The sequence below is a fragment of the Pieris brassicae genome, chromosome Z, assembly GCF_905147105.1.
Source record: "Pieris brassicae chromosome Z, ilPieBrab1.1, whole genome shotgun sequence".
NCBI classification, from domain to species: Eukaryota; Metazoa; Arthropoda; class Insecta; order Lepidoptera; family Pieridae; genus Pieris; species Pieris brassicae.
The window spans coordinates 1,735,559-1,751,217 of record NC_059680.1 but is presented as its reverse complement, the minus strand read 5'-3'; the positions used below and the strand labels follow the sequence as shown (position 1 = coordinate 1,751,217).

General features: G+C 34.5%; 1 protein-coding gene across 1 annotated transcript; it reads left to right on the top strand.

Moving 5' to 3' along the window:
- Positions 1-564: 564 nt before the first annotated feature.
- Positions 565-15,597, top strand: LOC123718515 (putative uncharacterized protein DDB_G0282133). Its single transcript, XM_045675101.1, has 6 exons — positions 565-653; positions 5,859-5,907; positions 6,688-8,633; positions 8,775-8,967; positions 9,296-9,342; positions 10,681-15,597. The coding sequence occupies exons 2-6, from the start codon at positions 5,865-5,867 to the stop codon at positions 10,861-10,863; spliced, it is 2,412 nt and encodes an 803-aa protein (XP_045531057.1). The 5' UTR covers positions 565-653; positions 5,859-5,864; the 3' UTR covers positions 10,864-15,597.
- The last annotated feature ends 62 nt before the right edge of the window (positions 15,598-15,659 follow it).

Here is a 15,659-nt window from a genome sequence, read left to right as displayed (position 1 = left end):
GTAAAAACGTTGACGAAACAGATATCCTTTAGAAACAACAAAGTAATGTATGAAGCTATGGTTTGCCTTTGATTCATATACAAAAACATCTTCAGTCGTTAAATTCTCTCTGTTACGGATAGTTGACTATATGTTAAAATATCAGCGAACAGTCGAACCAAATATAATGTCCAAATACAAAAAAATTGATAATGAATTATTCATATGTCACAGCAATTTAGACTTTATTGACAATATACTTTCGTAATCTGTCAATCCTCTTATTTTGTTATTATTATAATCCATAAGCTAGAAAGAGATGGATAGAAAAATGTCGTCTATGGAAGGAGAGCGTTTGAATTTCGAAACACGTTCCGTCCAATGCCATGCGTTTCAGCCACCTCTGTTGTCATTGGCCGCGCGTCCTCCGTACCAATGTTGGGTAACGCTAAAATCGATATTGCATCGTGCAGTTTTTGTTTGACGACGAACGATAGTATCGCTGTTTGTCAACCGCATCGTGTTTGGTGGTAGAGAGGCGTTGTGTTTTCGGCATTCGTGACCGGCCGCCATTACGTATTGAATCATGTTGTGAGTCTGTGCTATTGGAGCGTTTTAATACAATTAATACTTTTTTCGCTATTTGAAGAATCATCAGCTGACTACCGGTTTAGGTAAGTGTTGTTTATGTTTCTAGCTTATTATTTTTATTATAGATACCAATTATAACGGGATTAAAAGATTTTCTTGTTATTCGTGGTATTGTTATAACGTCACTGGAATTCGAGAAGTTTTCTCACGCGACTTTAAACCTTATTTCTATGAAATAAATAGATGTTTACCATCGGTTCTAGTGTCACTAGATTTTTGAACATTTTATTTTTTTTATTAACAAGATACCTGTTGAATATTTTAATAATTAAAAATGGCTACCTTTATGCTCGTAGTTATATTATTGTGATAGCAGTATAATAGCAATGAGTTACATCGACTATAATCCATGATTTCGAATAACAGCTGATTTGACCTCTCTTTCTAACACCTTAAAAACCGGATATGTCTGTCTTGCTTATACGTTCTACTTATTTATAGTTCGGTTGGGATTTGCAACACGACGATGGCGGCTCATAAATTACGCTAGGGATGTACTTTTATCGATATTTCATTTTATTTATAAATTTCTTCGGATATATTTAAAGTTTTTGTTATGTTATTTCCCGTGCTCTCTTTAATTAAAACATTGGCATAGCATGTTTAGATTTGATACAGATTAGATATTAATTATAATATAGGTTATATTATAATATAGGTTAGGTTAGGTTAATTATAATAACCTAACCTAACCTATATTATAATTAATATTATATTATAATTAATAGCTCAAGTCCCGTCTCCTGCCATTTGACAGCAAATATGTCAAACTTCATGTAGAAAAATAGTTTGACAGCTCTGAAAACTAGATTTAAGTTAGACGTTCTACTTTGGAGTTTGTACAGAAAGAGAGCCGGCATGGCAGTTATGCGGACAAGCGTCTGGACAGAATTATTCTTATCAGGTACAGCATTAAGGAAAATGATCTAATTATTAATAAGGTAATTGCTGTAATTTGACTTAAATGTTTTATTTAGGTAGCTAACAGGCAGCCAAAAAAATTACAAAACCAATTGTATTAGAATTGCTATTAACGGTCTGCCCTAGTATAATATATTATACAATAATTCAACCTATAATTATTATTATTACTATTAATTCTATTGCGTTACGAGAAAAGTTTTAGTATTTGCAGTAACTGAGAAGCGTCTTAAGAGAAGAGTATGTATTTTTCTCCGTCTAGAGACAAAAATTTAGCTTGTGATAGATGAATTTGTAGTCTGGCTTAAATACTGTTACATAAAAACTTGTCTTTTTTTTCAACTTTTTAATTATTTTGAATTTGGAACACGTTTATTATTCTTAGAATGTCCGTGGATGTTAATAAAAAGTAAAAAATATTTAGTAAATACTATTTGTTCTTAAACTGTAGTACAACATTTTGTGCAAGTGAATAGAAGCAACTTAAAGGACCTCTCGTGACATAATTAGGAACTAAAAATTGGTCGCGTTCCAAAATACATATTCTAATTGTTATTTTATCAAACTTGTATCGAGTTTGCGCCATTACACATATTTTTCGTGTTCATTATCAAATCACAATATGGAATGGGGTGTTAAAAGAAAATTGTATTGCAGTGATAGCCTTGCACAAGGTGGGTATTGAGCCATCGGTCATAACTATCAACAGATACAACAACACTTCGTCTATCGAAGACCAGAAAAGGCTTCCGCGTGCTGTTAGAACTACAAAGACTTAATTCTGTTAAAGTTCATTGAAACCCCATTAGTGAGCAATAAATCTTACCGCGAGAAATGAAGATTCCCGCTAGGACTCTCCCGCTTATTTCTAAAACCTGAAACTAAATCAATATTTACAACTAAAGAGAGTCAGAGATCATCCCATCTGTCACGATACGCAAAGCACAAAAATATCCTCATTACTGAATTTTTCACGGTTGAAGTACTCTACAATAAACAAAATTATAAACTGTACTCTCAGTCTCAAAGAAGTTGCTTAAGTGTTTGAAAAGGTAAACGTGGTTATCATCCTGCGCCAGTGAAGGTTTGGTGGAATATGTCTTACCAAGAAGTCACAAAACTACAGTTTTGTAATAAGAGTGAAAATTTCAGCCAAAGTTTATAAAGATACAGTCTTGGATCATATTGTGAAATCTCTCAGCAACACAGTTTTTTAAAATATAACGTGGACATTCCAACAGGATTTGGCACCCGGACACAAGGCACGAACTACTTGAAACCAACGTTCTGGACTTTATAAGAGCTGAAGACTGGCCCTCATCTAGCCCAGACTTCAAATTATGGTCAGGTTGAGACGACATGGCCTGCTCTAAACGACACGGCGTCATTAAGTCTCTTAAAAAATCTTTGAAGCAAGCAGTGGCGAAATTTCCCTAAGAAATAATGAATAAATCCATAGATTCGTGGCCAGATTAAAGGCCTGTATGAAAGACAAAGGTGGCCATAATATTACATTACGTCATTAAAACCATGCATTTTCATTTCTAACATAACTTATGGCTGGACTAGGTATATGTAAAAGTAAATAAATCAGTGTTGCTACAACCTTTTTAGGTCTGGGCCTCAGATTTCTGTATCTGTTTCATGATTTGACAATCTATTAGATTAGAGGTAAGTAGATAAATTAAACTTCTGTGCCTGACACACGATGACTTTTTGGGTCTGACGCATGCTGGTTTAATCACGATGTTTTCCTTCGTTCAAGCGAGTGTTAAATGCGTTCATAGTAAGTCGATTAGTGCACAGCAATTAGTGAACTTGATTGATTTCAGTGTAAATATTAAGCTTAAAAAAGCAGATGACAGTGCCGTTGTTTTAACTCTTAGGATTACCTAAGACACCTTCCATTAGTTAGTTAAAAAAATACGCCTATCGACATACATCATACATCACTAGAACAAAAATAAAATGTCCGCCGTCCCATGAAGGGAACGCTCTTAGAAGATAACCTTTTTTCCCTATTCATAGGAGACTGAACTTAAATGCAATGCAACAAGGTTGAAAATCTAACGAAACACTGATTTTGATGAATACAACACGTTCATACAATTGTCGTCTTTGTTACAATGATTTAAAGTGTATATTACATTGTATAGGCATGGAATTTTAATGGAATTATTAGTGGATACTTTTTGTTGATTTGAATTTAGAATGCGAGGGTGAGGGAGGGAGATGGAGCGATGTGTAAGAGCGGGATGGAGTTTGTAAGGTCACGAAGGACGTTCTCTGAGTTTATGTTAGCCTAGTCAGTCGATTCTCAACTCTGAGCTCTTTATATCTGGCGCTTCAATCCTTCTTGGACAGTGTTTTTAAATGCTTAGGTCAGGATTTTTTACGCCCAGGGTCACTCTGAATGCCACTCACGCGGCTGCGTGGACGGCCTTTTAAGAATTGTTACGCACTTTGAAGGAACCTAACTCGAGTTGGTTCGGAAACTTTAGCTGGAGGATTCCTAGGTGCCGCCCGATTTGATTGAACATTTCATCTAACAGCAAAGGAGTAGAACTTCTTGCCCCCATCCATTCAAAATAATATGCCACATCTTTCATAACATCCGGTGGGATTGGGGCCAAACGTTTGTCAAGTGCATAGCTAATTGAAGATTTAAGTTGGCGCAGATAGTACCCCAGAGCTGGTGCTTACCTTACGAATAATCGCAATACAGCGAGGATATGCCAGCATTAAAGGGTGTGCAACAGGGAGCATTTTTAAGTACTATTATTTTGTATATGTATATCAAAAAAAAAAATATTTCCAATATCCAAATAATAAATAAAAATTGATAATAGAAAATTAAACAATTTGTAGTTTGCCCTGTGGCAGTGTGCCTTTACGGATTTAATGTATTATAAATAATATAAATGAATTTAAAACTTAATTGTTAAAAACAGATATTTTCGTGTTAGAATTTGGGAATGCAATCTTGAGGCGTGGTCGTTAATTCGACATTTCGTGGGATTGACAAACAATTGAAGTGATTTTTCGACATATAATATATTTGTAACGAAACACACAAATTAAAAAAAGCTGTTAAAGTATGTGACGAGATAATCGCTTGGTTATATATTTTTATTTCAGTAGTTACGATAAATATATTTTCTAGGGAAATGGAAAATTTCTTTGCGCGTTTGACTGTTCTCATTCTATATCTCTATCTTTATTTTTTTAATATAATAGCCACTTAAAATTGTTAATCCTACAAGATCTCCCCATGTTAAGCTTCGGAATTGATCTCGAGAAATTTCGAAAATCGTGTCAAGCGATAAAAATATTGCAGTAACAATAATTTCCGTAAATTTACACAAAACCATAATTGATGATATATCAAAATATTTCTTATGGATCACGCTATCAATTGGTGTTAACTGTATAAAAATCAGTTGAATAGTTTATGACTTAATCGCGTTCAAACATAGGACTTAATTTTATATTAGGTTATTGATATAGACATATTTCTTTCTTTAAGAAGAATCGTTATATTTCAGTTACTTTATACAAAACCGTAATTTATTATATATTAAAACCTTCCTTATCTACCACTTTATAATAGGTGTTAACTGTATAAAAATCCGTTCAACACTCTTCGAGTTAATCACGTTAAACTGGCCTATGTTTTATCATACCATACCGTTTCACCGTTGTACAATACTGTCTTGTCCTGTTCATTAAGATAATTTAAATACACACATAACTCAATGCTAAGGTCTTGCGTTCTTAACAAGAACTCTGCTTTTCGAAGACACTCTTCTTGAAGCCACAGCCAGCATCGGAATACTTGGCGTTGACATTCCGAACGACGTTCAGTTCAGCGGCCATTTAGACGGAAAGGCTAAATTAGCCTCAAATATTATTTGAGTGTGTATGGTGTGGCAGTTGTCAGTCCAGCTTTGAATTGAAGTGATCGCTTAGTTAAGATATCTCGTCCTTTATTAAACATATTTTTAAAAAAATCAGTAGCGTTAATTTCTTTTTAGGTCTGGGCCTCAGATCAATCATTTGTCAATCCAATAGGTAAGTAGATGATCAGCCTCCTGTGCCGGACACACCGTCGACTTTGGGTCTAAGGCAAACCGGCTTCCTCACGAGGTTTTCCATTCTACGAGCGAGTGTTAAATGCGTTAGAACGTCCATTAGTGCACAGCGAGGAATGGAACCTACGACATCAGGGATGAGAGTCGCACGCTAAAGCCACTAGGCCAACATTGCTATATGTTTAAGTTACTAAATTTCAAAATATTTTGTTTTAGGTACAAATGTCTTTACCAGTTTATAACACTCAAATGCTGGTTCAGCGAGGTATGTGACTCTCATTTAAATAATGTCATAATTGTAGAAATCTAGGAGTTTTGTGACTCAACAGGGTCGTGCGAATCCAGGACATACTAACATTTTATTCGCTATTATGGAGAAAAATCCAACTCCATAATCGCCATCGCACCAAACGCATACCTTTTAATTGGACACGAATTTTATCAATACAGACGCAAAACACCTATTTTGCCTATTAATTAGGCACCAAATTAACCACGTCAAGCACAAAACATATATTTTCCTATTCATTAAACACCAAATTAACCACGTCAAGCACAAAAATTATATATTATCCTATTAATTAACCACGTCATGCACAAAACACCGTTTTGCCTATTAATTAGACACCAAATTAACCAAGTCAAGCATAAACCACCTATTTGCCTATTAATTAGGCACCAAATTAACCACGTCAAGCACAAAAAATATATATTATCCTATTAATTAGCCACGTCATGCACAAAACACATAATATTTGCCTATTAATTAGACACCAAATTAACCAAGTCAGGTACAAAACACCTATTTGTCTATTAATAAGGCCGGTTCTCCGTTCTTTCCGCTCAATCTCATCTAACAGTGTATAGTTTTGAGGACGTTAGTCATTCACTTGATCTGTCTATCTGGTTGGAGAACAGCCAATTATTTTTTTTGCCTTCTGTGTTACCAACGGCTCTGCCTAATACGCCATCAAATATGACAAAACTTCATCCAGGAAAGTTTGATTAAATTAACTTTGAGTGTAATAGAAGTCTCTGTTTTCAGACGACGTGCCAGCCTTAGTAATCAATCCGAACAACCCACCACCATGGCTACAAAACAGCACAGCGCAAATCGTCTATGTGCAAAACTACGTACAACCATATATGCCCGTAGATCAGAACGTATATTTACAGCAGTACGTCCAAAACCCCATGTATGTGAACGTGGACCCACGATTTATCGTAGAATCGAACCAGATTTATCAAAACCCACCGATGACCCAAGATAAGACCAATTTCATGCAAATCCGTCCGATGCGACCGACACGCAGCGTGCGACCTAGAGCATACCGGCAGATTCAGCCTAGAGTAAGATACCCTAACATCCAGAGAGTACAGACCATGCAAATGAACGAAATGAACGGTATTTCTAACGTTAGATCAATGAATTTGATGAATGGAGTTAGTTCTGGAAATGTTAGAGGAATTAATGATGTAAGCATGGCAGGGGACAATTTCAACCCAAATATTAATCGAACAATGACAAATGCCATAAATGGAGCAATGGCAAGCGACAATTTAAATCTAAATAACAATAGAGTAACTATGGGGAACGTTGCCATAAACGGAGCAATGACAAGCGATAATATAAACGTAAATATGCATAGAGTAACTATGGGGAATGTTGCTATAAATGGAGCAATGGCAAGCGACAATTTAAAACTAAATACCAATAGAGTAACTATGGGAAATGTTGCAATAAACGGAACAATGACAAGCGAAAACTTAAACCTAAATATGCACAGAGGAGGTATGGCGAATGTTGCCATAAATGGAGCAATATCAACGAATGTAAACATAAACGGACCAAGCACTTTTAATAACACCAGTAATGCTATAAATGGGGTTAATTATAATAGTTTAAACGCAAATGAAAATACCATTACGACGAATGTTATAGGAGCAATGAATGCAACTCCCATAAATGGACAAATGAATGAGTCAAATCGAGTGTCTCAAGTACCAAATATAACTCAAATATCTATAAATACATTCAAAGCAATGTCTAACGCAGCAAGCAATTGTGATATAGGCCCTAATACATTACACCGTATGACAGATAATGGCGTAGTAATATCAAACGTCGCCCCAAATTCCAATCTTTATTTGCCTAGTAATGGGGTTAATTGTATAAACACCCCTGTTATGTCTAATGTAAGTGGGACTATAACCAATGTTGGCAGAAATGATACACCAAATTTGACAGCCTTTAATCCAACTGTTAAAAATGTGCCAAGTTTAATAAGTGTTAACACAAATGTTGCGAATGGAGCAATTAATATTGCTAAAAGTGTATCATTACGTAATGTCACTGTTAATAACGCAGTATCTACAGTTGCCAAAATCCCAAATTCCATCAAAACTATTGTTCCAAATTCTGTAAATGTAATAAATGGACCTAATATTGGTCTAAATTCTGTTAATACCATAAATAGGGCTGATATTGGTGCAAATTCTGTAAACGTCACAAAAGGACCTGCATCGAATGGATTGGCTCGTGTACCAGTAGCTGCAAATGTAAATATCGTTGGTCCTACTAAATCAACCACGACCAAAGTAAAACTTGAAAGGAATAATCCAAAAATTGGACACAATAAAATTCTAAATGCTAATCTAGATAATCCAAATAATGTCGAAGATAAACCAACTCAGACTGAATCCAAAGATAATACACGTAACGAAGATCGAAAGCGTAAAAGTGAATCTCCTGATGAAATTAAAAGTAAATTGCTCGTACTAGATATCAATGAAGATAAATTACAACGGAAAACTGTGTTTACACAAGCAAGAGGAAGAATTTTGAATGTCGACACGAAAGAAAATATTCCAATTGACGAAGATATTAAGAAAATTAATAAGGCGTTTAATAAAGATGTTAATGATAAAGACTATGTCCTGACACATGTTTTGGATGGTTTCGTTATACAAGAGTCCAATGTGGCATTTCCGGTAAGTGTTGAATAAATTATTTTAGTTAAAATACCATTTCTTAAGTTAAACCACCAGTTTTTAAGATAAACTAACATTACTATTGTTACTTTTTTTTGGCCATTCTAGATAACTTAAAGACTTAATTAATTATGTTTTCAGATTCGAAAACCGATCGTTGAAAAAACAATTCGTCTCAACTCAGATGCCCTCAAAGATTTGGAAGATGAGATACCGTCGGTTGCAATTGTAAAGGGGACAAACATTCAGGCAGATGAAGAGAAATTGAATGAGAAAGAATCATTAAATGAGAAACAAGTGAAGATAAACAAAACGGAATGTTTGATTAGTGATGGTATGTATTTTGGTGGTTCTTTTTTCAAATTTAAATTGAGGGTAGGAAAAAAATTAATGACCCGACTTCCGAATTTGAAGTGAAGTTTTTAATTTTTGTATTAAGTGAAACTTAAGATGATTCTGAATAAATAACAAAATTATTAAGTAAGAAAAGAACGAACGTCGAGCGAGGATCGGCATTGTTAACCGTAAATTGCGACAATTATTTTAGAAAAAATATTTTAATTTATACTTTTTAACAACTAATTATTAAATTTATACTTTTTATGAAATAATTATTAAATTTATACTTTTTTAAGAAAAAATAATTGCATTTGTATTTTTAGGAAACCCATTCAGTCGCCTAACACCAGCTGCCATAAAAAATTGGACGGTAAATATATATTTAGTACTTATAAATGTTTTTTTTTTGCATATTTTTGGGCAAATATAATTTGACATATGATCTGGTAACTGATATTTTTTTCACATATTTAACAAAGATTTTTGTAAAGAAAAATTTGATTTGTTCGAACCCGGGGTTTTTAAATAATTATTTATATAAAATCTACTTTGAAGTTATTTTCAAATGTTATTTTTTAACAATCACCCGTCTTAAGTAACAATTTTTGTCTTAAAGTAAAAATAAATAAAATGTTTGTCTAAAGTAATTTTTTCTGTTTTTTTAATGATTAAAACGTTCGTATAAAGTGACCATTTTTTGTTTATTATAATTCAAATAACACACGTTTTTATATTCAAAGGCAAATGTAAAAAATTTATGGCGCTGAGTAATAATTTAGTTTAACGCCTATATAGCGAATAAAAAATCAGTTGAAAGCTATGCATATATATACAGATATGTAGAGCCAATATATTATATACTTATATAAATATATCTCTCTCTCTATTGGCAAATCTTAGAGTCTTAACTATTACCTTACACTTTTGACGTAAGCCATTGACATACACTTTTGATAAACGCTTTTAATATTCAATACACTTTTGACAAACGCTTTTAATAATCGATACACTTTTGACATAAGCCATTGATATACACTTTTGACAACCGCTTTTAATAATCGATACACTTTTGACATAAGCCATTGACATACACTTTTGACAACCGCTTTTAATATTCGATACACTTTTGACATAAGCCATTGACATACACTTTTGACAAACGCTTTTAATATACGATACACGTTTGACATAAGCCATTGACATACACTTTTGAAAATAGCTTTTAATATTAGATACACTTTTGACGTAAGCCATTGACATACACTTTTGACAAACGCTTTTAATATACGATACACGTTTGACGTAAGCCATTGACATACACTTTTGACAAACGCTTTTAATATACGATACACTTTTGACATAAGCCATTGACATACACTTTTGACAAACGCTTTTAATATTCGATACACTTTTGACATAAGCCATTGACATACACTTTTGACAAACGCTTTTAATATTCGATACACGTTTGACGTAAGCCATTGACATAACATTTGACAAACGCTTTTAATACACGACGTTTTTATACACTTTTGGACATTCCGTATTAAAATACGCCTACACACGCCTTTGGACAACACATCGCGCTATCTATTTCATACCATTTAGTTTATGAGCGTTAATTATAACTCTCGTTATTTTTTCTCTCATAATTATGACAGTCACACATAGCAAGTGTCGCTCCTCAATAACACCCTAATTCTCATAGATGGAACAACTGACAGACCACTTGTCACGCAGTGGTTGGGAAAGGACTTCGTCATCATTCTACGAGCACGAAATCGACGGCGAATCACTCCTGCTAGTTTCAAAATCACAGCTGCTAGTTATAGGCGTTAAAGAAGAGCAGGCTGATGTAATAATCGCATTTGTTAACAGTGGTAAAAGTTAAAGGGTTCTGTTACGCGGAATTTGATCTTCAAAAAAAAGATTACAATGGTTTCCACATAAGCATATTAACTTAGATTATAATTCACAGTAAATAGAATAAAATCAGAGCACGTCTGCTTGAATTAGAGTCAGGAGAAGGACTGGCTTGATGGGAATGTAAGGTTGTTGATGCATTAGAAGAAATGATGACGAGGATATAGCACAGGATATGTCAGCAATATAGGATGCATCGAGGAGTTGTAACCCCCCGACCAAGAGTAAACTTATACCCTGAAGGGGATAGTTTATTCCATAAGGGTGACAGAGCCTTTCGTAGGCGCACCTGGTTCTTAAGGTAAACGTAGACCTTTAGGATCTAATAATGTTTTCGGTTGCCTTTTCCCTGCATAAATTGGGTCCATGATGAAGAAATTTTATATATTCAGGATAAGTTACATCAGGTGGTTGTTCATAGACGGAGTCAGGATATAAGCCTTATGGCCGAAGAGGAGTTCATAGGGAGTAAAGTTTGTGGATGCGTGGACAAACGTGTTATATAATAGCATGGCAGTAAAAACATATTTATGCCAATTTGTGTGATTGTCATTTACATAGGATTCAAATACTCTTTGAGCGTTGAATAGCTTCTTTCTAGAGCACCTTGAGTTTGTGGGTGATAAGGTGAAGATCAAATTTGTTTTATTTTAAGGAATTCGCATGTTTTCTTAAATAATTCTGCAGTGAAGTTAGTGCCTTGATCCGTCAAGATCATCCTAGGTATACCGAATAGTGATATAAAATGAACAAGGCATTCGAAGGTGTCTTCGGATGTGGCGTTAGCAATGGGATACGAGAAGGAGAAATTAGTGAGGTCGTCTTGCATGGTAAGGATGCATTTAAGAGATTGAAGACCAGCCAGAGGGCCAACTAGATCCATATCAATACGCTCAAAAGTTCTTGTAGAAGTAGTCGTTATTTGCATGCGCAATCCGTCTGTCTAAGGGCTTTATTACTTTGACACAGTTAACAATTCTTTATATAGGATTCCACATCTGAAACATGTTTTTCCAATAGTATTTTTCTTTTATTCTATTCAACATGCATGCAGTTCCGAGATGACCTGCTATGGGTAAATCGTCGGCATTGCTATTTATTTTAGCCTTGTACTCAATTTTGTAATCAAATTCTTCTAACTTAAGTCGCCACCTGACTAACCGGGAGCCAGGGTCTTTGCAATTAAAAAGCCATTTCAGAGGTCTATGGTCAGTGACAATAGTAAATCTGTGTCCGTATAAATATGGTCTAAAAGTTTTTGTTCCAAAGGCATTCTTTTTCTGTTGTTGAGTAATTTACTTCTGCTTTATTCAGTGTTCTAGAGGAACAGGCAATAGGTTGATCTTTACCTATTTCGTCCTGGGATAGTATTGCAGATATAGCATAATTGGACGCGTCGCATGTTTTCGGTTGTTGTCGGATTCGTGAAGTCTGGGTAAATCAGGATAGGAGCGGAAATAGATTTATTTTTTAAATCATCAAAGGCTGTTTGTTGTTCTAGTGACCAATATAATAAAACATCTTTCTTCAGCAGAATAGTTAATGGTTTAGTAATTTTTAAGAAATTCGCACTTATCCGGTTGTAGTTTTAAATTATGTTCACGTTATTTATGAAAGATCTTAGACAGTTTATCACAGTGAGAATTGAGGTCGTGTGAATAAATGACGATATCGTCTAAATAGACATAGCAATGAATACCCTCTAATCCTGCTAACGCAGTATCCATAAGCCGTTGGAAAGTTGCAGTGGCATTCTTTAGCCCGAATGGCATACGTTGAAATTCGAAGTGGCCTTGAGGGACAGTGAAAGCTGTTTTAGGAGTATCTTTTTATGTAATGAATATTTGGTAAAAACCAGAACAAAGGTCAAGTGTAGTGACGTATTTACTCTGTCCTAGTGGATCTAGGATCTCATTTATCTGTGGGATTGGGTAGCGTTCGCCTACCGTTATGTCATTGAGTTTGCGATAGTCTATCACGATGTGCCATTTTGTCTTCCCTGAGTCTAATTTCTTTGGTACGATCCAAATTGAGAATGACTAGGGTGAAGTTGACGGTTTGATGATGTCTTGAGAGAGCATTTAAGAAATCTGTTCGTCCACTCCATTTTTTATGGATCTCCGGGAAGCGGTAAGATTTCACATTTATTGGCTCAGCGTGGTATTTCGTGCTTAAGGAAGTCAGTGGTTGTCAATTTGTCACCTGGTAAATGAAAAATGTCGAATTATTGTGAACAAATATCGGTTAAGTAGTTTTTCTCTTCATCGTTTAAGTGGTCGGTTCTTAATCGGTTTAGTACTTCTTTCCTACGGGAAATTGATGATATAGTGGAAATGATCTTAGGGTCTACTTGGAAGGAATTGGCATGGAGGGGTTGAATTCTAACTTTGCTATCAGAATCTAACGTTATTAGCTCTTCTGGTGTATTTACCACAGATATATTAACTCGATTATTATTCTTTACAGAAACAATACAATTGGCTATTAAAAGAGAATCTAAAAGGTGTCTGAACTTCCAGATTTTTAGGATATCAGAACTGTAATCTATAATGCCATCTAATTCATTGAGAAAATCGGTACCTATTATCCCATCATAACCTAAGTCTATTTCTATTACAACGTGAAATCGATAAGCGAGTTCTGTGTCAATGCCTACAAATAATTGAAGTTGAAAATGGCCGGTACGGTTTCGTTGTTAGAATTTATTCCCTTGAGTTGGATTATATCATTTACAAGAATTGGCATGGACGTGATCGAGTTTTTTTAATCAAACTTACGCAGGAACCTGTATCGACGAGAAATATAAGCGGTTGTGGATTGACCTGGTTATTGAGATTAACATGATATAAGTATCTTTTCCGTGAATTTGTGGTTACCTCATAGACTGGATAATCTCTTTCTTTGCATTCTTTCCTCTGAAATTTCCTGGTTAGTGGCTTCATTAAGGCTTTGTGGGTTTTTCATCGTAACAAAGAGATTCTAGGGGTAAGGCCCATTATGAAACAGTGTATCCCCAATTCTTCCATAGCGGATATTTTATCAGACAGTTCCACTTTTTTCTTATTAGCTAGTGTGATTTCGGTTAATAATTTATAGAGGCTAGATTCTACTCTCAAGGAGTACTGGCTAACCGATTCGTTAGGGAGTTGTTGACTCTCTTGTAGATCTAACAATAAATGTGCCAAATGTTTGCGCTCTCCAAACTGGGATTGTAGAAATTGACTCAGTTGTTCCCAGCTTTCAAGTCCTTAATGGACGCGGCGGTTTCGGCTTTGTTTTCGAGTTGACATAGTATATAATTTAACAAAAGATGCTTTTGACTTAAAAGTAGTATCGCATTTATTATAAATGAACATAACTTATCACGGAATCCATCAAAAGGTTTTATAAACTTCAGCAACACACTTGTCTCTAGTTTTTCTGGAATCTTTTTTTGTGGAAATTTCAACGAAGTTTAAATAGGATGGAATAAGTTAAATTGTCGAATTAGAGTACGTTGTTATTATGTAACTAATACAGTTTTATCTTATTATAAACAATGGCGAGACTGGAACATTCTTTCGACGCGACTCGAGACATATAACAGTAATATAGTTATTACAATTAAGTCACTTACAGGCTCAGGAACACAGTGACAATGCTACGATTTTATACATATTTTGGCCAATAGCCGTTTCACTTAAATAGACTTTCACTTTTGCACTTTTGGGTATAGCACTATATGACTTGTCACAGTGAATTTTACACTTTCGAATTTAAATCTTTCGGAACTTTGGCTTTTCGCGGATACTTCTACTTGGAGGGTAAGCGAGGTTTATAAAAATGCCACCGCTGCCACCAATTTGTTACGCGGAAATTGCTTGGAATCTTTAAAAAAAAAGATTATAATGGTTTCCACATAAGCATATTAACTTAGATTATAATTCACAGTAAATAGAATAAAATAAGAGCACGTCTGCTCGGATTAGAGTTAGGAGAACGACTGGTCTGATGGGTATGTAAGGTTGTGATGCATGGGAAGAAATGATGACGAGGATATAGCACAGGATATGTCAGCAATATAGGATGCATGCGAGGAGTTGTAACAGTTAGAATAGTTTAGTTTAGGTCAAATAAAGTGTATTGTTTGATTTAGAATGAAATTGGTGTTAAATAAGCAGTGGTTGAACTGAGCTAAAAGGCGTAAAAGTTTGGATATGACGGTGTAGAATAGGCAGAGATCTTACTGAAATTATATCAGGTTTGAGTAAATTGTACAAATTTTATTATGGTGAAAAGTTGGAGAGGTTTAAGTTAGATGACTAGTGGTTAAACTAAGCTAAAAGCGTATAAGTTAATGTATAGAAATGACTGTATAATAGGCAGAGTAATTGAGTTAAATCGTGATATGTTTAAGTATATTATAGTGATGAAAAGGAGTGGTTTAAGTTATGTCACTAGTGGTTAACCTAAGCTTAAAAGAGTAAAAGTTTTGGTGGTTATAATTATATAAAAATACAATAAAAAACACAGCTTCCAACCATGTTCGTATAAACGCGATTAACTCAAAAAATTTCGAACGGATTTTCATGTATAAGCGTCATTCTTAAGGTTTTACTATATAATTAAGTATGGTTTTGTGTAAATTTACTGAAATGTTAGGTCGTAAATTCACATGTGTGAATGGATATTTCTGTAAATAATTTGTTTGTAAATACATATTTTTATAAAGCAATAAAAAATTTTTAACACTCCTTGTTTTTTATTTTCGCGTCGTGGAAGGTT

What these genes read in the sequence shown, in the direction of transcription:
- LOC123718515 (XM_045675101.1), top strand. Translation starts at nt 5,865, where the DNA reads ATGTCTTTACCAGTTTATAACACTCAAATGCTGGTTCAGCGAG. An exon ending in TCAAATGCTGGTTCAGCGAG is followed by an intron (nt 5,908 to 6,687) that starts GTATGTGACTCT and finishes CTCTGTTTTCAG; the next exon opens with ACGACGTGCCAGCCTTAGTA. An exon ending in GGAATGTTTGATTAGTGATG is followed by an intron (nt 8,968 to 9,295) that starts GTATGTATTTTG and finishes TTGTATTTTTAG; the next exon opens with GAAACCCATTCAGTCGCCTA.